We start from the raw sequence: 23,093 nt of genomic DNA, 5'->3' as shown, positions 1-23,093 counted from the left end.
CGGTGATTACAACAGTCAGAGTGCCATGCTGTAGCACTATGCTCTGTACAAAGAATTTGGCGACCTCAGCTGCCGTTCCTTGATGCAAGGAGTGTGTTTCCGCGTATCTCGTTAAATAATCAGTCGCTACAACGATCCACTTCTTGCCAAGTAAAGATGTCGGGAATGGTCCAAGGAGGTACATTCCAACTTGTTCGAAAGGTGCTTTCGGTGGGTCTATCGGGTGCAGAAGGCCCGCTGGCTTAGCACGAGGCGCTTTCCGTCTTTGGCACTCACGGCATGTTCTGACATAGCGCTGTACTGACGACAATAGCTTGGGCCAATAATAGGGCTGACTGATTCGTGCAAACGTTCGAGTGACCCCCAAATGTCCAGGCGTAGGCTCATCGGGGCACGCTTGTAATATTTCTTGCCGCATAGTTGCGGGAACGACAAGCAGAAACTTTTCACAGTTGGGCTTCAAGTTTCTCTTGTAGAGGACATTTCCTCCGAGGCAGAACGATGCGAGGCTTCGAGAAAATATACGAGGTACTTGGACATCAGCTCCTTTCAGGTGTTTGATGAGCGGGAGCTATCTTTGTCCGCATGTTGAATTTCGGCTATCTGAGAAGTCTCGACAACAGCCACAAATGGAAAGTCCTCTTCATCTGATAGTGCTGCGTCTGCAGGTGCCCGTGACAAACAGTCGGCGTCGGTATGCTTCCTGCCAGATCGGTATACCACAGTTATGTCAAATTCTTGCAGTCTGAGGCTCCACCTTCCTAGTTGTCAGGACGGGTCCTTGAGGTTGGCGAGCCAGCAAAGGGCATGGTGATCGCTGACTGCCTTGAATGGTCTACCATACAAGTAAGGCCGAAACTTACTGATGGCCCAGACGACCGCAAGGCATTCTTTCTCTGTGGCCGGATAATTGGTCTCCGCCTTTATTAGAGTCCGGCTGGCATATGCTATCTCCTTTTCTTCGCCATTCTGCCACTGTATTAGGATGCATCCTAGGCTGATGTTGCTGGCGTCTGTGTGTATTTCTGCGTCAGCTGTTTCATCGAAATGAGAAAGGATTGGGGACTCTTGCAACCGTTTTCTTAATTCGTTGAAGGCGCTTTGTTGCTCTGTTTCCCACTGGAAAGGTACATCTTCTCTCGTAAGTTTCGTCAAGGGTTCTGCAATCTGCGAGAAATTTCTGACAAATCGTCTATAGTAAGCACACAGGTCTAGGAATCTCCGTAATGACTTTTTGTCTGCTGGCACCGGGAACCTTGCAATGGTGGCTGTCTTTTCAGGATCAGGACGCACACCGTGGGCGCTGACAACGTGCCCAAGGAATTGAAGCTCTTCGAAACCGAATTGGCACTTCTCTGGCTTGGTGGTTAAATCTGCCGAACGGATTGCTTCTAACACTGTTCGCAGGCGCTTGATATGCTCCTCGAATGTAGCGGTGAAGATGGCCACGTCGTCAAGGTACACTAAGCAGCACTGCCACTTCAATCCGGAAAGTACAGTGTCCATCATGGGTTGGAACGTTGCCGGCACACAACAAAGACCAAAAGTGAGAGCCTTGAATTCATAGAGTCCTTCGGGGCAACAAAAGCAGTCTTCTCGCAATCACGTTCATCAACTTCGATCTGCCAGTATCCACTTTTCAGATATAGTGATGAGAAGAACTTGGCACACCGAAGTCTGTCTAATGTGTCGTCAATACGCGGGAGGGGATATACATTCCGTTTAGTCACAGCATTTAATTTCCGGTAGTCGACGCAAAACCTTAGCGTGTTATCCTTCTTCTTGACAAGTACTACAGGAGATGCCCACGGACTGCTAGAAGGTTGAATAACATCATGTTCAAGCATCTCCTGTACTTGATTCTTGATGGCTTCCCTTTCTTTTGGTGAAACGCGGTACGGGTGCTGGCGTACCGGCCTGGTTGTCTCGTCTGTTACGATCCTGTGTTTTGCAATGGTCGTGCGTCGTACCTTTGAACTATTGGAGAAACAGCTGCCAAATTCCCGTACAAGGTCCTATAGCTGTTGACGTTGGATCACTGAAAGATTAGAATTTACAGATATTACGTCGCAGACATTCGATGTTTGTTTCATATTCGTTGACGTTGTTTCAAGGCTGCGTATTTCTGTGATTTCACAAACCTCATGAAGAAAGGCTGTGGCTGTCCCCTTTGTGATGTGCTGGAATTCGTTCCCAAAATTTGTCAGGAGGATGTCTGCGTACCCGTTTCGTAGCTGGATAATCCCTCGTGCCACACAATCGCCTCTTTTCAGGAAAACATCCATGTTGCTGTCTGCCACACCTTCATAGTCACCAAATGTATCATTTCTGACTAGAACCATTACACTGCTCTGCAGCGGTACAGTCACATCATCATCGACGATGCGCAGTGGAGCGGTGTATTGCTCGTCTGCTCGAGCTACCTTTATAGCTTGTTCCGTCGAAAATGATGCGCTGGACCTCTGCAAATTAATAATGGCACCATTTGCTTGCAGAAAATTCATTCCGAGTATAACTTCTCTCGAACATACGGGCAGGACAACAAAGTCGCCAACGTAAGTGAAACCTCGTATCTCAACTCTTGCGGCGCATCTGCCGAGAGGCGTAATAAGGTGACCGCCTGCCGTACGTACTTGAGGTCCACTCCATTCGGTCAGAACTTTCCTGAGGCACTTTGCTAAATCGTAGCTTATCACAGAGTAATCCGCACCGGTGTGTATTAAAGCCGTGAGCTTTAGCCTGTCAATTACCAACAACAAGTCTGAAGTTATGTTCCTATTACTGCACTTCTTTACCTGGAGACAGTTGTCGTCGTCGTCACGCTGGTGTCGTAGTGGAGGATCTTCGTATTTCGAATCACGAGCGGCCTCGCCTCCAGAGGTCGCCCACTTCAGTTTCCCGGGTTTGGACTAGGCGAACGATGCCTAGGTGCGTTTGGAAAGGAACGTGGGCTTGGCGTGCGCCGACGTAGAGGGGATGGTGACCGCGGTTGATGAGGACGATGCAGGTCGAAGCTCTGACATGAGCACAGGTATTTCTCGATGTCGGACGGCCTTTCGCTGTTTGGCGGACATGGTGCGTTGACCGCAAATCCTCGAAGACCAGCTTGACGATATCGGCAAAACCGGTAAAGATGGCCAGCCTCTCCACAGTGGAAGCACAGGGGACTACGTTCCGCATCTCGCCATACATCGCTTTTCCGAGGTCTTGTCCCTGTCGGAAGAGGTGCGCTGCAAGTTGCCCCTACGATATGGCGCAGGCTGCGTGTTGTCGGTGCGTAAGTACCAGGTGTCTCGATAAGCGCACAGTGGACAGCAGGCCGCCTGAGCACCTTAGAATAAGTTACCGCGCGTCGTGTCGGTGGTGCATCCCTCTGCGGCTCCCGTATGGCCTGCCGAATTTTTTCTCGGACAACATCCGCAATAGACAGTTCCGGTGAAGCGGGTGGCTGCAGCTTGCGTAGTTCCTCCCTGACAACTGACTGGACGAGCTCCCGCAGAGTGTCAAGATTATCGACGTTTGCCGAGAAGACCCCTGCTAAAGTACAGGCTACGTCACGATTGTACTGCCAGGCTCTCTGCTGCAGCGTCGTTTCTATTGTTGTTGCTTCCGACCGAAACTCGGCAACAGTGCGTGGCGGATTGCGAACGAGTCCCGTGAACAGCCCTTGTTTTACCCCATGCATGAGATGACGCACCTTCTTGTCTTCAATCATGTTGGGCCAGCTACACGTCTTCTATGTACATAGCGACAGTTTCATTTGTGCGTTGATTCCATGCACGAAGAGCTGCTTCTGCCTTTTCCTGGCGATCATTGTTGCCAAACGTACACAGTAGCTGCCGCTGGAACTCTTCCCAGGACGTCAAAGATGCGTCGTGGTTTTCGTACCACACTCGCGCTGTGTCTTCCAAAGAGACGTATACATTGTGCAACTTGCCTGCTTCGTTCCATTGGTTTATGTTCGCCACCCTCTCGAAATGATCCAGCCAGTCTTTGGCGTCCTCGAACGGGTCACCGTGGAACACCTTCGCTATGACGGGTTGTTGACAATGAGCTGTAATGGTGCAACTTGGCTAGTCATGGTGGTGGCGTTTCTTGTTTCCGTCGCTGATGCCCTTGGCACAGGGGGAAGTGGTCAAAATTTGGTGAATCACTTCGAATACGGCGACTGATCCGTTGGTGCACCGGCGTAAGCTCCACGGCTTGCGGATGGTCAGGGCTTGGACTTCGCTCTCTCGTGGGGTTTGGAATCATCTACCCAGCACCTCCACCAGAAAATGTAACGAATGTAGCAGCCTTACAACAAGGATGTTTTATTGACACGGTTTATTAAGGGCGAACTTGTGCCCAAAGTGAACGACGCACAGCAATCAAGAAGATCCAAGGGCGGTAGTCCTCGTGAGCCTCTGTCTCGAGCACCCTCGTTCTCTTCTTCACGCGCGTTGGCTGTTCGGCGGAGTACCGGGCGCATGCAGGGCCGGCTCGTGCATTGCGGCTGGCTTTGTCACTTGTAGTCGTGCCGTTAGCGTTTCTCTGGTTCCCGACGTCCGTGTTGCGCTGAGCAATGGCAATTTCCTGTGGCAATATGATATCATGACTTTGAAAACCATTGCAATATTTGTGTACCAGAAATACAATGTTTCTAATAACAGTCTGCTCCAAATTGAACTTTCATTGCTCCAAAGCACACCATTTGAATTCTCCAAATCTGCTCCAAATCTGCTCCAAAACACCATTATTCCTGCTCTCTGAGCTGCTTCAAAAGACTCAAACCCACTTCCAGCTCTGTTAAAATAAGGTGACAAACAATAATCTAAACAAAGCTCAAACTTGGCCCGCACTAACCGATTGCTGCAATAATGGCGATCTTCACGAGCGTGCATACACTATGAGGAACAAAGCAGGAGGGTGGCTGGCCCTTTTGTCAACCCGAGTTTAAAAAGTTATGACAAAAAGCATTTCAGAGACGAATGGATCAGCATAACGTTTTTATCGGCAGAATAAATTCTATATCTGACTACGTGCATGTGAAGTTTTTGTATTTCAGTTTCCTGCCAATAAGCTGTTGATTGTGCTTACACCGTCTACCTGTGTTTTCTCTTTTTATTTTTTGTCTCTGTTCATCTTCTGATGGTACAGTGCCTGGTAGAAACTCTTTTTTAGAATAGAGTAGCTGTTTTGTGAACTATTGGTGGCTTACATCGCCATAGCAGTGGACTAAGTGTGTCTGAGGGACATATTTTTAAAGCCAACTCTTCCCTTTCAGCAGCAGCCACAGTGTGCAAGCGTTGCTCCGGCAGTGTCAGTCACATCGCACTCAAGCGCTGCCCCTCCAGCTATGGTAAGCCTCTGGCCAATTCATGCCTTCTAATAATGACTTTTCTCTGATGAGCACAAAGGGTGCTATCGCTACACGCAGGAAGCACCTTTTTTGATGCTATCATTGTGTCTGATCAGATCGTGTGTACATTGTAGAACATACACGGTAGAACCGGCATTGGCGCTATAATTAATGAGGTAAATTTCGTCATCAGCAGCCTGATTATGTCCCCTCAAGGATAAAGGCCTCTCTGATCGTGTGCCAATCAGCCTGTGTGCTTTCTGCTGCCACGTTATGCCTGAAAAATTCTTAATGTTGTATGCCCATCTAACTTTTTGTCACATTCTCATGTGTTTGCTTTCTCTTGGAATACAGTGGTTACCCTAAATCACCAGCGGTTAACGTGCCCGGCCCATGTCCATTTCTTTGCAATTACAATCTATCATATCCTTAACCTCCTGTCTGCTCTTTTACATTCTCTCAAGTTTACACTTGTCATTTTCCTTTCCATCACTCGCTGCTTCGTCCTACAGAACTTTTTGAGCATGGTCAGAAAACGCTGCTGATCAGTAGTCGAGGCTCCCGAAAACTGCAGCGAAACAATATAGCGCAGCACGCAGCCCGGAATTCACAACAAATTCTGAAAATAACATAAATGTTGCTTTCTCTTCTCTGCAAATGACCCTGCAAGCTGAAAAATCCCTCGTCACAGCTGCTGTATCAGCCATTGACTGGTTTGAGCACGGTGTGCTCGTTCGTTACAGGGGCCACTGCAGAAGGCTATGACTTGTTTACGCACACTGAGAAGCCGTCATGAGGCGCACATGACGTATTTTCTTTCCCGGTACCATCCCTCCCTGCTTAGCTTCCAGTGGTTTCGTCTGGACGAGAGGAGAATGCAGTTGCAGCATGTGTCAAATCTTTGTAACGGTACTGGACAAATTAAAAAAGTGTTTGTGGTAGTGAATTTGTGAGGCAATAAGCTCCTTTAGCAAAATTATTCTATGGCTACTTGTAAAAGTGTTGCAGGGCCTTTCAGTTTAACCCTTTCTGTAAGCCTCCAGGTTTCTGCTCTACCTGCAAGATGCAACAGTTTATACCTTTCTCTTCACGGATACGGGTAGACTGCCATTCATGATTCAAGAATGCTTGCCGAATGTGATCCACCCCATCCTTATTCTTCTAGTTATTTCACTCTTATGGTTTGGCTCCGCGATTATTATCTGCTCTAAGTAGACATATTCCTTTACAACTTCCAGTGTCTCGCCACCTATCGCAAAGCGCTTGGTTTAGTTCTATGTAAATTAATTTTCAGACCTACTCTCTGCTTTCAGTGTCCAGTTCAGTAATCATGATCTGTAGTTCGTCCTCTGATTTGCTTATCAATGCAAGGTCATCAGGGAATTGCAGGTGATTAAGGTACACTCTATAAAATCTTACTCTTAAAGGACACCTGACAACAAAAGTTTTGTTTGCGATTATTTACAGTGTGTAGTGTACACGTATCCCGAAAGAATACGGCCACTAGCGTGGGTCCAGCCTTAGCGAGCCGCAGGACACGCGTTACAGTGCAGTCCACTTATAACGATACCACATATAACGATATATCGGTTATAACGATGGGTCGACTTAACAGTCTCATTTTATGCATTGGGGCTATGGGGAAAAAAACCATATATAACGATATGTTATCCACCGCATATCGGATACAACGATGAAAAGTTTGCCGTGGACGGCATGTTTCATTCAGAATAATCGTAACATTTAGATTGATAAGTTCCTCTGAAACGAACTATGCCGAGACAAGACGAAAAGTTAGCGTAGGCGAGTACGTATGTATCTGCCGCCACTGCAGCAGAGCGCCGGCAGCGCGTCCCGGCCGTTCAAAAAGCCGAGGAGAGCATCGCGAGTTGGCGCGACGCGCTACAGATGGCGCCAGCTGTGTCACGTTTTGCGCCTCGCCGCGCGTCGACCGCGGAGAGGCTGAGAGAATTAAAAAAAAAATGCGAAAAGCAAAGCGCCGCGCTCCGCGGCTCCCCGCCTTCTACAACGGCAAGCCGGCAAGCTACTCGTAGCTTGCCGAACGAAAGCGGGAAAGAGAGAGAAAATAAAAAAAGCGAAAAGCAAAGCGGCGCGGCGGCATCGGGGCGGGGCCTCGTTGGCATTCCGGCTGTGTACCTCTGGCTGTGCTTTCTTCCTCCCACTGCTCCCACCCCGCCGTCGGTCAGTCTCCCTTCCTCAGCGAACCCGTGATGCGTTCTTCGGAGTAAGAAATAAAGTCTTGTTTTTGACATCCTACTATCTACAATTACTATCTACAATACTACCTACTATTAATTGGTGAAAATAGCGAAATGAAGCCTGGAGCTACGGCAGTCCAGATATAACGATCACCGGTTATAACGATCATATTTTTAGGTTTTCTCGATATCGTTATAAGTGGACTGCACTGTAATTGTCGCCGTGGCAAAAACACAGTACGGCTCAAGGTCGCAACACTACATTGTCTGCGGCAACACCAAAACGCAGTTCAGAGCCCATTGCAAAAGGCGCGGCAGGAAAGCAAATAGGCTTATCTATGCCACGAACGAGAAGTGCTACACAGGGGTGCTGCGAACATGTCTCCGTGGGCAAAAGTGTTCACGGTGACACCGGGACAAAAGGGCCCGATCGCTCGAGCGATGGCAAAACTCCGCTCGCGTTGGCTTCCGAGAGGTACGGGTTGGCGTAGTTTGACCGTGCACTAGGACATCGCACCGCTCTTCGAAAAGGATGAAGCATTCGCCGCGGGCGCAAGGCGCCATTGGCGAAGTCTGAACGAGCCCCAAACAAAGGGAGCCAACGGACGCTAAAGAAATGCATGCCTACCCCACGTCGTCCTGGAGAAATTCTTTCTCTCTCCCGACGGCCGCACGCGATCCGTCTCGAGAGACATTGCGCACGGCGCCACAGTTGACATCGGCTACAGGGTGAGAGGAGTCAAGCGTCACTCTTCGCTCCCCCAGCGGGACAGACCACAGAGGAGGGGAGTCATGGGGACATGAGAATGGCAAAAAGATACGGCAAAGCCCGCTTAAGGGTGGCGGGCTAGCCTCGATTCCCACAAGTGATTTGTAGCTGTGCGTATAATAATGCCAAAATTTAATAGTAAGTGCTATAATGTACTATAAAATTAATGCTAGCATCGTTAATTCAGAACAATTTTGCATCAGTTCAGAACTGCCTAAATACCATAAGAAACTAGCACCATACAGCGGGGCAGCGCCTGAAACTATGTGCGTGCGCTCAAGCTTCGGCAACTACAGTGATGCTGAATGCACTGTTTTCAAATAGGTGGACCCAAGGGTGGTGAACAATGCAAGGATGTAGGTGCTTTGATCTTTGAGCTTTCGTTCCTGGCGTAAGCTGCCGAAATAGAGCGAGAGTGGTGTCGAACAATAGACCTTGCTGCGTGCCAGTCGTGGTATTATGCCTGCCCCGCTAATGTTCTGTGATGCCAACAATACTTGCTTGACCTCTCCAACGTCCTGAGGGGACCCCTGTCTACATCGAATCAGAGAAAATACTTGGTTGAGCAGGCACCAGCCAAATTAAAATATCTTATAGGCAATGCTTATCATTGATAATTCGTCATAAGTGGCCTCGCATGCAGGACTATCGAACAACTCAAGCATTTTGAGTTTCCAAGTTCGGTGTCAGGGGTCCTTTAGCTCTTCCCTATCTAGGGCCTTGAAAACCTGATGTAAACGCTTATTGAATAGCATTAGATAGATTGCATCTCCCTGCCTTACACCCTTCTTTATTTGGATTTTGTCGCTTTCCTAAAAAAGCTTTTATGTATCGTAAAAACCAGGATATAAGTTGACCCCCCCAATTTCTGAATCTCTGAAAAAGAAATTTTTAAAAATAGGAAAGTATCGCAGTGCATCCTTACCTTGGTAAATACAGTAGACTCTTTTGATACGAAACCTGAAGGGACCAGGAAAATGTGTTTCCTTTAAGAGGAGTTTTGTTTACTGAGAGATAAGCATATTAGTGGCAGTTGTTCCATTTCAGCAGCGATTTCATTTAAGAAAGTTTCGTTTAATGGGAGTCTACTGTACACGACACAACCAGCTGCACTCTGGCGACATTTTCTAATTTTATTTGGACACTGATCTTATGTAGTTCTCCAGTGTCGGACGCTCTTCTCCGACGCACCGAATTCTCGTTGTCCTGTCAGGTTGCCGTGCTCTTCGGCTACTCGATAACTTTTTTCTTAAAGCCTATCATAAACTTCCATCGACTACCACTCATTTCTAAAGGAAAAAGAAAGCAGCAGACTGACAGCAGATAACCGAACCAAAATGGCCTTGCTAGAACACTGTAGTTCTTGCCTAGCCTTGCCCAACAGCACCGCTGCTGATACTTTTGATGGCAATAAAGGTTTCCGACTTCAGTTGCCCATTGTTGCGAGACTTCTACATTTTTTTCTGCCAATGACCGGTATATAAGACAAGGATGAGTTTTTAATTGTGTTTTTTTTTACTTTTCCACTTTAAGATAAAGGATTTGCAGCAAACAAGACACATGAAGTATTCGTATTTTAAAAACAACCTATTCTACAAGAAAAAACGCTGCATTCTTGAAATAAGAATGTAAAATTGCCAATTTTTATCAAAATATAGCAAGGAGAAGGTCCTGAAGGGCAGTGTGATCCTTAAAGGGACATTAAAGGGAAACAATGAATTGGTTTAATCTGATAAACTGTACAGTCGAAACCCGCAATAACGAAACCTCGCGACTGCGAAATCCCCGCGGCAACCAAATATTTCCAAATCCCTGGTGAACGTTCATAGAAGCCCATGTATTACGTATCTCGCGGCAACGAAGTATTTTTGGACAGCGATCCCGCATTAACGAATTTTCTACCACGGTGCGGGCCTTATTTTACCCTCCTGCCAAAGGTTAACTGTCGAAAATATGCTCGTATGTGTGTTATGAGCACTCAAAATTTATAAACATCTCCTTTTGCTGCGCTGGCAGGGGTACCGTCATTTTTGTTTCCTTAAGGGGGGACGCGGCTTTGGGATCGCGAAAATTGGCAAAAAAAATCTTTTTTTCTGAAAATCAAATTTTCAGTTTCTGGAACGTTTTTTTTTATTCCAAAATATCTACACTGAAAACCGTGCAGAAGTGCTTCAGAAAATTCATTTCACCCACCTCGGTAAAGGAACATTTACTGGAAATCGCGAGAAAACAGCGATTTTTAAAAAAATATGGCTTCGCGATGGCGGGGCCTGGAGCCGGCTTCTTGGGCTCACCGGAAAGAGCATTTCTCTGTGTTTAACTTTCCCGCCTCAGCTGGCCTCAGCCTTTAAAAACAAGTGCACAAAAAGCAAATGTTTGAAGATCGTTTCGAGGCCTTTGATTGGCTGTGGCCACCATGTTGCCTCAGCTCGCCTCGCCATTGGCCCGATGCTCGCTCCGGGAGATCGTCGTCTGCTGCTTGTGCTTTGCAAGGACATGGCTCTCGAAAATTGCTGCTTCGCGACGTGTTCACGGCTTGATGATCACTTAAGATATAAATACGCTTTAGTTAGGAGCAGTAGGCGGACGCACAATCAGGTTACTACGAGCGTGGCGCGTCTTCAGAGTCGTCTTTAGCCCTCACTCCGCTGACAGCGAGACTGCGGGCAGGAACGACGCGCTAGCGCACTCATGGCGACGTGCTTCGTCGCAAGCAACGAAGATGTAATGCACGGTCAGATTACTACGAGTGGCCGCACCGGATGGATGATAAGATTACTATGAGCGAGCGAGCGGTCTACGAGCGCGGCGCGTCATCGGAGTTGGCTTTAGCCCTAACTCCACTGACAGTAGGGTTGAGAGTTGGGCTAGTTGGTGAGACATCATTTAACCATATGGTGTAGTAGCGCAAATTCGACGGGGACGAAGAGGACAAGAAAACACGACACTCGCTACACTCGCAACTAATTTTTATTGCAGAAGCAGCACTTCATATATAACCCATAACCCTAGCGACACAGAAAAGAACTACGAACACTGAATCATTGCCAACAGAAGCTTTTGCGCAGACTCAAGCGATAGTACTCGGCAGTTAAGCTTAGACACTTTTTAAATGACATAACTAAAACAGCCCTGGGTAACATCAAATAAAAAAAAACACTGACAGCAAGACTGCGGGCAGGAACGACGCGCTAGCGCATCCAAAACAACCCGGGGGTTTTGGATGCGCTGGACACTCTTCGCTCCTTCTTCGGCGCACATGACGACGACGTAGCAGTGGACCACTTTTTCCAGTGCGAAGGGAGAGTTTTGAAGTTGTTGCATGGCAAGGGTCGGCAAAGTAAGTTGACCGATTTCTGGCTATAAATTTTCTTTCTGCTGGCCGTATCACTGTTTTTATGCCTCTTACTCGCGGCAACGAAATTCTCTCGAAAACGAAATTTTTCGGTTTCCCCGGCGATTTCGTTATTGCGGGTTTCGACTGTATTCTTAGAATTCTAGTGTCACAAGTTTCAATATCCTATACTACTATTAGAGAAAGTCATGATTGAAGTTTTATTTTCAAGTTTTGCAGCCAATTTTTAATGTTTTCACAACACTTGTTCGACAAAATTTTCTGAAACCTTGTATGGCACCTACAGATGACAACGTGCATTATTTTCACCAATTGAGTTCTATATAGGAACCAGTAGATGCAGACAAAATCTGCTATGTCATGGTGTTCGATGCGGCAGTCTTAATGTTACATCTCCACGCGCATTTTGATTTCATGTGTTTGCTCACTTACGAAGCGTTATCTTGCTGTAAGAGTAGCGTTTTTGGAATTGTGGGGTTGTACTTTATTAATGCGCAAAAAATTCTTTGTGTCTTTAGTGTCTCCTATAGCAAGATTCACTGGGTTACTTATAAATTGAAATAACATTTATAAGTAGCAGTAAATGACTGGTAGGGAGTTCTTTCAAAATTTAATTCATGCAGAATTTCTTTTGTTCATTGGAAAATACATATATATTTTTTAATTTTGCCTGTTTTGGCATGGGTTGAGGCCACTCTTTGTGGCCCCATAGCTGTACTGCTGTCCGGTGGAGGTTGCAAACAGCAAAGACATCTCTGTTGAAGATGCAGGTTTCAGCAGTGCCTCCTGCGCAGCCATCCAGTGGAGTAGCGACAGACTCTCAGCAGCAGCAGCAGCAGCAGCATCAGCAGCAGCAGCAGCAGCAGCAGCAGCAGCAGCAGCAGCAGCAGCAGCAGCAGCAGCAACAACAACAGCCAGCAGCGCAGGTAGGAGGTCGTGTGCGCCCACCACCGCTGAGTGAGCTTCCTCAATTGGTGCAACTGGCCAGGGGCAGCCCCCAGAGCCCTGCCATCTTAGTGTCCCCTCCGCGATCGTTTACACCAGTCCCAGCGTGTGTCGCCAGTGGTGACGTGTTTGCGCCAAGCGCATTTGAGTTGTTGCCGCCACCTGCGCGTCGCAACTCGCGCCAGTTGGTGGCGTCTGCACGCTCACTATCGGCCAACGACCTGAGCACGGGCTGCGGCGCACTGGAGCCTCACCGAGAAGTAGGGACGTCGCTGGACGCGGATCGGCTCGAAGCGACGCTGCTGGGCCGGGAGATGGAGCAGTCGTTTCGAGCATCAGGCCGCCGAATCATGGCACAGGGTGTGACGACTATTGCCAGCGTGCGGGGAGGCAGCTTGGTGAGGAGCACCTTTTCGGCCGAGGCAGCCAGCCGCAAGCTTTCGGTGCCCGACCCGCCGCCGGTGTCAGCAGTGCCCCAGACCCGTCCGGCGTCGTGCCACCAGCTAAGCACCATCCTGGCAGGGAGTGCCAAGGTAGTGGCGGGGCTGCGGCGCGCCGGTGGCGGCTTCTTTTCTCCCGCACTGCACGGCTTTATGTCCAAGGACGAGAGCATGTCCCGCTTTTTCTCACTCTCTCTGGGAAGCTTCATTCAGCATGCGACGGCACTTCTCTGTCTCTCGTATTGCTGCTGCTGCTGTATGTCTCATGGTGGAACGAGCCAAAGTAGTCTCGCACAAGTTTCCATATACGGTAGTCGCAAGCAAATGAAAAGCACCTGCTTGTCAAATGCAGCATAATCAGTGTTGTTGAGCGAGCAATGTTGGCTTCTCAAGATCGTTAAGTTTTCATTTAGAAGGCACCAATGAGGTGGTGTTGTGTTCTCAGAGCCTTTCTGCTTTTATTTACTGCACGTGGAAGTTTGATTCAAATGCGGCTTTTTTTAAGTGTTGCATTTTATGCCCATCCGGCTTTGTTGAGTGGTGACAAGTGGTAACAGCTATACCTGTTTGCTTCCCTCATCAATGTGACCTCGGATATACAGATATAGCAGTATGATTGCTGCGTGCTGACTGCACAGCTTTAAATGTGTGCTTGCACATGCTCTGAGGCAGGTTTGATGACTGCTCCATCACTGATGGTCTATAGTAGCCTCGCAAGTTTCATTGAGTAATCATGGGACGCCTTAATTAAGCATGTCATGTTATTGTTGTTTTGCATTCTTAAGGTGTGGGTAGAGTAGCTGTGCACAAAAGGAGGACGCAATACGAGAATGTGACAAGAGGAAACCATCCTCCCATCAGGAAAGAATAGGCTGACGATGGTTTTCTGGGGGTGTTACCTTGGCATGGCTGGAGTGACAAAAAAGGAACACAGCACTGTGCTTGCGTTTTGCCTTTCGCTATCTTAGTCATGCTGGCCAGATTAAGGTGTGTGTGTTCTTTGTGATAAAAAAGTACTAGCATTAGATAACTTTAAGCTTGCCGTATCTTTTTATTGAGTATGTGTGCTGCTTTGTCTTTCCTACTTGTGAATAAATTTCGTTTGTGTCAGCAGCCCTATTGTGACCTTTTCTTGTACACAGTGTAGGGTAGATAGGCATGGCTGCAGAAGCCAAAGGGGAAGAGACAATATGTATGTTGAAACACTTCTGATGTTGCTATTTAGAGAAGCCTGTCCTGAAATGATGTGACTGTCCTTGAGGAAGTAGCCTTTCACAGGAACTTAGAAGTGAAAAACTGTCCTGCCTGCCACTCGGTATGTTATGGCTGCAACTTAGAGCACTGTCACAAGGTTTCCATCTAATGTGTTCTTCCAATGGCTGCCATGTGAGCACATCTAGAAAGCTTCATGAAAGTGCTGCAAGCAGTTGAGCTATATGATGTTGACAAGTGACAGTCTGTTCTTCCATGTCGGCCAAAGTTGAACAGTTGACCATCATGCAGAGCTCTGCCAACTCGATTTGCAAGTTGAAACGAAAATTGCCGTCTGTGGCTTAGTGCCACTATTGCAGCAGACTGTGCTGCAGGCAGTCTTGCCGAGCCACTGCATTATCACATTAGGCATTTTAGTGGGCTTTTCGCCTTCCCGCATGTGAATCGTCTGTTTTTCCACTTGAGTCCACATGTGTTGCTGCTTTGATGCGCTGCTAACTTACTAACAAGCTTTCATGCTCTTTGTGTGCGCTTGGAATATGAATATGCTGTTGTTGTTTCAAAATTAGGCATATACAAAGATGTAGGGCTCATACAAGTCACTTGTTCACTGAACAACTCTCTTACATGTCAAAAATTTCAAGACAAAAATGATAGCAGCAGGCACTGTACCGTGAAGATGAAACTCATCACGAAATCTCTAACAGCAACAAGTGCAAATTCGGAAGGTTCTTCTAAACAGCTCTCATAGGGGAGCACTCGTAGAACAGTGCCCTTTCCGATGCCAATGCTTTTCGTGCATGGCCAGTGGTCAGGGCGACAGTCCATCCACATTATCAACACGATCAGCCAGCTGTGAGTGTTGGACGATTGAAATAGCACAGAATAAGTTATATGGCATCGCTCTGCGATAGCATCTCTTGAACGGCCGGGACACTACCAAACACTGCTGTCGTCTCTTTCCAGCTGCTGTAGAGTTTGCTGCCACGTTAGCCCGAGGATGATAAGCTTCGATCGTTTAGTGCAGTGGTTCTCAGCCATGGATGTGTCGGGAATCCCTTGTGGACTGGTGGAAGTGATGGGGGACCCCTTGCAGTGGAGGGGATAAGGGGTGGGGATATATAGGTAAATTAACACAACTGAAGCGTGAAACAGGTGCCCTATTAAGCTTGTGCAAATAGTGAATTTTAGGTTCAAAGCGAATAGTGATTTTGGTCAAATATTTTCGAATCAGATTTGAATAGTATATATGACATACAAAGAAAAATGGGCACATTTATCATGGCCCAACTAATCAGCACAATATATTTTTATATTGAAGTGAGGCCTCTATGCAAACATATTTTTTCTTTTTCGTTCACCGAATGTCGAAAAAACATTTAGTAGCGGTATATGAGTTTCGGTAGGATGTGAGCTATAACCTGTAAAATAGGTAACATATTAAGTTTTATTATACTTAGAGCATATAAGCTGCCATAACAAGCTTCTAAGCTTAATAAAATGGTGAATTGATTTGAGGGTAACATGTTCATTTAAAGGGGCCGTGCAACACTTTTTCAACTAGCCATAGAGCCAGTAAAGAAGCTTGTTGCCTCGCAAATTTACCACTGCAAAATTTTAGAATCAGTTCACTACGAGTGCAGAGTTCTGAAAATTAGTCGCACGCTGCAATTTAATTCTTCTCTTTTTGTCCCGACGAAATAGCTGGAAGCTAAGCAGGGAGGAATGGCACGGCGAAAGAAAATACGTCACATGCACCTCGTGACCTTGAGCACCTCTTTTTTTTTTTTTTAGAATTCGCGCCCTTTCAATGTGATCGCGCCCGCTCGCGTGGACACGTCACGGCCTTCCGATGTGGCTCTAGTGACGACTGCGTGCGCCATGTTCCAATCAGCCAATGGCTGATGCAATAGCTGTCACGAGTTATTTTTGAGCTTGTGGTGTGATTGAGAGAAAAGAGCAATTTTTTGCTGGCTTTGACAATTTACTGTGAATCGCAGGACACGTGCTGCGCTCCTATAGTTGGCTCACGTGTTCTCGGAAACCTCGACTACGGATCGGTACCGTTTCCCGGCTATGCTTAAAAAGTGTTGCACGGCCCCTTTAAATTTGCAGGTCGTTAAAATAACCTCAGGTAATCGAAATTTTCGAAGCCCTCCACTGCGGGGTCTCTCATAATCATATGATGGTTTTGGGACGTTGAACCCCACATATCATCAATAAATTTGCAGGGGGCTCCGCGGCAAAACCGATTTGCTCTATATGGGTGCTTGCACGGTTTAGCACTCTGTCACTGCAGCAAAACTTTCTTTACAAGCCGTTACATGCGGATTAATATCCATCTATTCGTAGATTGCGAATACTTCGAAATTTTCAATAATTTAAATTCAAATCAAAGCGAATTCAAATACTCTAATATTTGCACAAGCCTACCTTTTACTGCTACGAAAAACATCAAACAAACTTCACTTCACTTCATTTTATTTTCCCTAAAGACCTTGCAAGAAGGTATTACATAAAGGATGGGGTTAACATAATAGTGGCTACATACAAAACAGTGGTTACATACATTTACAAGATGGTGGCTACGATGCACGTACAGGATAGTGGCTACAATACATTTATTGAGACATACCAAGATTTATTTTTTTCAGAAAAAGAGGATAAGCAAATGGTTTCGACGATATTGCGGGGCAGGCCGTTTCAGTCAGCTGATGATTGACAAAAGAAAGATTCAGAAAAAGTCCCAGTGTGGCTGCAGAGATGAGTAACTTGTAAATGGTGCCCCGTGCGCAGAGATGTGCATGGTGGCGGGGCCAGAATATATAGCGCATGATGAAGTGAACTGTAGAAAAACTTGTAAAAAAGAATTAAAGAATCGATGCGGCGCCGGGACGATAGCGTGTTTAAGTCAGACTGAATATTTAGTTGTGATATGCTGGTATAATAAGAATGGTATAATAAGAATGGTATAATAAGAAGAAACGTGCCACATCACTTCATTTTGGACAGTTCATCAATGTGTGGCACAGTAACACTTCAAGAGAAAATGCGGGTGAGGGTTTCGCGGATCATAGAAATGGCTTCACGAACCCCCTAGGGGGTTTGCGGACCCTCATTTTAGAACCACTGGTTTAGTGAGTGAAGCGGCCCGTGCTACGCATGTGCAGTTTCGTTCAATGGGCTCATCGCCTCCGTTGTCGTTTTTTCATGAATTTGGTGTGGCCGCATTTGCCTGAGGGGGCACGAAGCAGCTGAATTGGAGAGATATTGGATCGACTGTGGCGGCTCCTAATGTACGTGGGAGAAATTAGTTTCTTGTTACAACTGTTGCCTCTTATTCAAAAACTACACAAGGTCATATAATGGAGTCCTGAGGTGAGGCACAATTAAGTCAGAAGAAGTCTTGAAGACAACTCTGGTAGCTGCTTTATTATGTATCCAGCAATTGAACTGGACAAAACTTTTCCAAAGCATGGCTGAGTTTTCATGCCAGCATCCACATTTCATTCAAAGAACATGGAAACGACATGCTACCTCATTACTATCTGTTGTTGCTTTGGAATCATCTGTTGCGTTTATGTCAGCTACTAGTGTTAACGTGCAACTCTTGTGACACTTGGCTGGCACTGTACATTTTAAAGGGGTACTGGCACAAACAATTTTTGCCTTGAAATTTTTTGCTGCAATGTGTTACTGGGGAGCTGTTAATCATAAAACTGCACGTCGTTTGCTGCAGCATGCAACCAGGATGTCTACCAGCCTGCAAAACCTGCAAAAGTCAGGGAATTGGGACCCTTCTGGAAATTTAGGGAAAAGTCAGGGAATTTCTGAATAACCTGACCAGGTCATGGAAACTGACAGCAGTCTGTGAGACCATCACAAAAATAAGCATTAGTATTGATCAGAACTTAAGAAATCACTCAGTCAGCTGCAACTACAGTGAACTGCTAAAAGAGGCGTGGAAAAAAAAAACTGTGTATAACTGTTGATTTTTTGTGTAAACACAGAAGGATATACTGACCAATAGAACACAAACTTTACTGATGTTTTGGCACCCAATATGGCAGCCCTATTCACAATAAAAGCCATAAGAAAGGCGTAGTGTACTTAAGTAGGCCTTAGTATGTGACGTAGGCAGCTAGAGTACATTGTCGGAAGTGTCCCATGTATGTGCAGTTGTCTGTGCTATTTGGATTCCAAGTGCAGGCATAAGGCAAGCTTCTTTTTTTTTGTTCACAACACATGCTTTACCAGTTAATTTGGTGCCCTGTAAATTTCACATGTTCAGCGAGGGTATCTTTTTTTTTTTTCACAAAGATTAGTGCTATCACGAACACACAAACAGTACAAAAAATGGCATCAAAAAGAACAATTCAGCTTCAGCGAACATTCTTAAAAAAAAAAAAAAAAAAGAGGCCTTGCATCGTTTTGTGTCATCATATTGGTGTTGTTTAACTTCTCAGATCTTGAGTGGCGAGCGCGCCATGCTAAACAACCTTGCAACACAATATTACACGACAATCAACAACATAACAAACAAAATACCACACCCAAGGCAGCGTCACCAATGCTTGACTTGCCACGAGGGCCCCCGGCGCGCAACCCATGGTGCCCTACACCGGGATCCCACCGCTAGAGACAAGCATTCACGCCAACCGCCAAAAAGTGCCTCACTTATCTCTCCTCTGCCACCACCAACGCTGGCGCTACCGTTTTAACAACCATGATGATGATGGTGATGGTGATAAACGCTCGTGAGCACGCCACCCAACGCTCGGTAGTCGTGAAGCCAAAATGCCGAGTATGCGCAAAACACGTACGCCACGGGGCGCAAACAACCTTACGAGTGTGATAGCGCCCCTACTTTTTATCCACCCTAATTCAAACCAAATATCGAAAAAAACAGCAGCATGAAAGAAAACAGCTACACAAACTCTTACAAAACATGACAACCCATGTCCCTAAAGAATGTCCGTGCACCACGGCACTGCCACTGGTCGACACTGCTGCACTGTCCAACTCGACGACTTCACCTCATTACCGGTCCCGCAACGTTGCCGTCGAGGTGAGGAACGGTCAGTCGCATTGACACGTCTTCTGGTTGCGACCAGCATTCACCAGGGCGCCAAACTGCAGGCAGTTGCGCACGTCCCAGGCATGTCCATCGCCCGATGTCTCAACTGGACGTCCGACCAGCGGCTCTGACGATGGGCAGAAGACAGTCAGACGCGGGTTACATTACTTCAGATGCACTCATTCAAAACACTTGAAAGAACAATGCAGTATGCCAAAAGGAAGAAAGCTTCAGGCTCCTCGCCCACGTGGTACGATGATCATTACTGCTAGCTAATATATTGGCGGCGGCTGATACGCCCAGCAAAGTAAAAAAAAAGGTTGCTTTTACTAACCCACGCATCGCTAGATAAAAAAAAGTGAGGGAAGCAGAGTGCAACACCTCAACACCACGATCCACCTAGTTGTGCCACGTGCGACAAACGGCTGCGCAGAGCCTTAGGCCTGATGAGTCGCTCGACAACAACCGGCATCCACCCAGCACCCAGCCTAGGCGCAGAAGAGGCAGCTGCAAGGAGACCCACTCTGTAAGGTGGCCCTATCGCTCTCTGCACACAGCAGCTTACCGAGCGATCGGCGTTCACCTTTCCGAATGGTGCTACGACGCCCCGGCATCGACCCGCAATACCAGCCAGCAACTACGCCCGACTCCCAGAGCCCACAAGAGATAGAAGAAGCTATTTACAGAAAATCAGACCACCCACGAGGCTTCTGTACTCACTCGCTTCGGGCTTGGACTACAATCCACGTTCTCTAAGCTTTGCTCACTCCAGGATGCAGACCGCACGGCTCTCATAACAACACAATGCTCTTGCAAACCAACAACAACAATAAAGAAACACTTGTGAGTAGAAAAAAATTAAAACTCATCGTGCCAACAATTTCAAACAATGTCACAAAAACCGATCTCCTCGCTCTCAACAAATCACAACGCCGACGCTAGGGGAGTCCCAAGGCACCTTAGGCCTACTCTTTCCTGGCTAAACTAAAGCTTGTACCCAACCGCGAAAAGTGTCGTCCGATGCTCCAAGAGCCCCACATTGGGCGGTGCCGCGCACCAGGGCCCTACCGTTAGAGACAACCATTCGCGCCAACCTCCACTTGCCAAAAAGAGCCTCACTCATCTCTCCTCTGCTACCACCAAGGCTTGCCGCCAGGCACCTTCGCCGGCACTGCGGTTTTAACAACCATGATGGTGATGATGGTGGTGATAAATGCTTGCGAGCACAACGTCGCCTAGCCCTCGGTAGTCGTGAACCCTATTTGCGGCCTATGCGGGTCACACGTTTGCCATGAGGTGCAAACAACTTTACAGGGGTGATAGCAGCCCCATAAACTTTTTTATTGAAATCACCAGTTTGTGGGGTCTGAAGGTGGTGAGTGCCACCACGTTCTTGGAGTGAACAGATACAGCAGACGCGGTCGCAACAAACCGAACAACACATTTAGTTAACTACTTTTTGATCAACGATATCGTCACCTGAGTTGTTACCACATCAACTGTGATCCACATGCTAAACAACCTTACACATAATTATGTAACACTCAACAACATTACAAACAAGGCAGCGTTGCGAACGCCTGACTCGCCAAAGTGGCCCCCGGCAGATGGCCCGCGTTGCTGTGCACTGGGGACACACCGCAAGAGACAACCCTTCGCACCAAACGACACCAGACCAAGAGACTTTTTCAATTCCTTCGTGCTGCCAGAAGTAACCGCCGGCGCACATACCGATCTAACCATAATGATAATAGTTGGGATCAACGCCCGCGAACACAACGCCACCTACCGCTCAATAGTTGTGACCTCAAAATATGGCTTTTGTGCGAGACACAAGCACCACGTGGCGCAAACAACTTTACAGGAGGTGTCAGCACCCCCGCATTCTCTCAACCTTAATTCAAAGCATATCCCGAAAAGAAAAACATGAAAGCAATCAACTACACAACCTCTAACGAAAAATGACAACACATACCCCTACATAATGTCCGTGCACCACAACACCGCCGCCGGTCGACACTGCTGCTCTGTCCGGGTCGACGACTTCACCTCAGTTTCGGTCCCGCAACAACAACGTTGCCGTCAGCGCGACGAAGGGTCACTCGCGCCGACACAACTTCGGGTTGCGACCAGCACCCACGAGGTTGCGGGACTGCAGGCAGTTGCGCAGGTCCCAGGCATGTCCATTGCCTGATGTCACGACCCCATTCCTGGCCAGCGGTGAAGACGATGTGCAGAAGACAGCCAGCCGCAGGTTACATCATTACTGCTGCATACATTCCAAAACACTCGACAGAACAATGCAGTAGGGCAAAGGGAAAGGAGTTTCGGGCTCTTCGTTCACGTGGTACGATGGTCAGTACTGCTAGCTAATACATTGGCGGTGGCCGAAACGGCTAGCTAAAAAAAAACAAAGGTCACTTTTCCCAACTCGTGCATCGCAAGATAAAAAAAAAAATGGGGGAAAGAGGGTACGCGTCTTTTTTTGTAACCTCTTTCAGCCTGCGGTAGTCTACACAAAGGCGATACGAATCATCTTTCTTTGGAACTAGAACTACCCGGAAACCCCATGGGCTGTCTGACCTCTCAACTATGCCTGTGTCGATGAGTTCATCCAAGGTGGCGTCAAGTGCTTCCCGCTTAGCCAAGCTAAACTGTCGGGGATTGCATTTCCAAGGTCGTGCATCACTCGTGTCAATTCTATGCTTGACCAGCATAGTGCGGCCAAGGCGGTCAGTAAACATTGCGTCGTACTCATACAACAGCGACGACAGCTGCGCTCGTTCCCCTTCAGGCAGGCTTTGTGCCTCTACCAAAAGCGGGTGCACGGACCTTTCCTGCAGCGCGGCACATTGTTCCCGCGGGGTGGTTACTCGCTTTCTCAGCGCGCTTTCTTCCTCGTGTACTCGCGCCTTTCCCCGCTATTGGCACGCCTTTGTCAATGTGGGGGACTTCGAGAAAAGCTTTAGCACGTCTCCCTCGCACTTTCAGTAACCGCCGTTTGTAATGTCAATGATAATACCCGACTTGGCGAGAAAGTCTTTACCCAGAATTAGAGATATTGACAGCCTAGGAAGATGCACGAAACGTTGTCGCCTCACGCGTCTATCCCAGCCAGTCACTAGCCTAGCCGCGTCGCTCGATTGTGCTGTGCCCGTTGCAAGGCGGAAGATGGTGTTGCTTTGTCTCAAGCGGATATTGTTCTTGCCGAGATGGTTCAACACATCGTCGCCGAATAAAGCAGCGCTTGCCCCAGTTTCCAAAAGTTCTACAAACTTCTTTCGAGCTATCGTTACCTCAATTATCGGCGCGAACGAGTCTACGGCATCACCTCCACGACAGACTGACGGTGCTAGTGATCCGAATGCATCAGTGGGATTACTGATCGCCACCCAGGGTCCGATGGACCGGCTGTGCCGTCCGTTTCCCGAACCGCGCGTTTGCTCCTGACCCGGTGTGCGGTCGCATTCACGGGCAATGTGCCCCAGCGTGCCACACCGATAGCAAAGACCGTGGAAATCATGCCGAGTCGATCGTAAGTCGCCTCGATCAGGTGGCCTGCACCGCTCGTTAGGCCTCGTGTCGACCACGCCCTCCTGCCGTGGAATGTCACGCGCGGGGACCGCATGGGCCGTACAGAGCGCGTAAGCATAGGGGTCAAAAGCGCGGTCTGACAGCTCCCAACTGTGTGGTACGTGCTCATCAGCAAGCGATGCTGAGGCATTACCCCTAAAC

The 23,093-nt window shown here is 47.6% G+C and overlaps 1 protein-coding gene across 12 annotated transcripts in view; it reads left to right on the top strand.

Annotated features, from left to right (window-relative positions):
- Wnk (Wnk kinase) overlaps window positions 1-23,093 on the top strand; it is a 407,304-nt gene that overhangs the window by 129,958 nt on the left and 254,253 nt on the right. For 6 of the 12 annotated variants that reach the window (XR_012885945.1, XR_012885943.1, XM_037415294.2 and 3 more), the window contains exons 9-10: window positions 5,267-5,341; window positions 12,449-13,162. Coding sequence is in view for 10 of the 12 variants with exons in the window: in XM_037415294.2 (XP_037271191.2) it covers window positions 5,267-5,341; window positions 12,449-13,162 (789 nt within the window). In the remaining 2 variants the exon portion in view is untranslated. The remainder of the gene's footprint in view (window positions 1-5,266; window positions 5,342-12,448; window positions 13,163-23,093) is intronic. The other 6 variants (XM_037415295.2, XM_037415292.2, XM_037415293.2 and 3 more) reach the window with 6 other exon arrangements.

The sequence above is a fragment of the Rhipicephalus microplus genome, chromosome 9 (assembly GCF_043290135.1).
Source record: "Rhipicephalus microplus isolate Deutch F79 chromosome 9, USDA_Rmic, whole genome shotgun sequence".
NCBI classification, from domain to species: Eukaryota; Metazoa; Arthropoda; class Arachnida; order Ixodida; family Ixodidae; genus Rhipicephalus; species Rhipicephalus microplus.
Note: the sequence above shows the minus strand (reverse complement) of the source record. Positions and strands in the feature narration are given on the sequence as shown.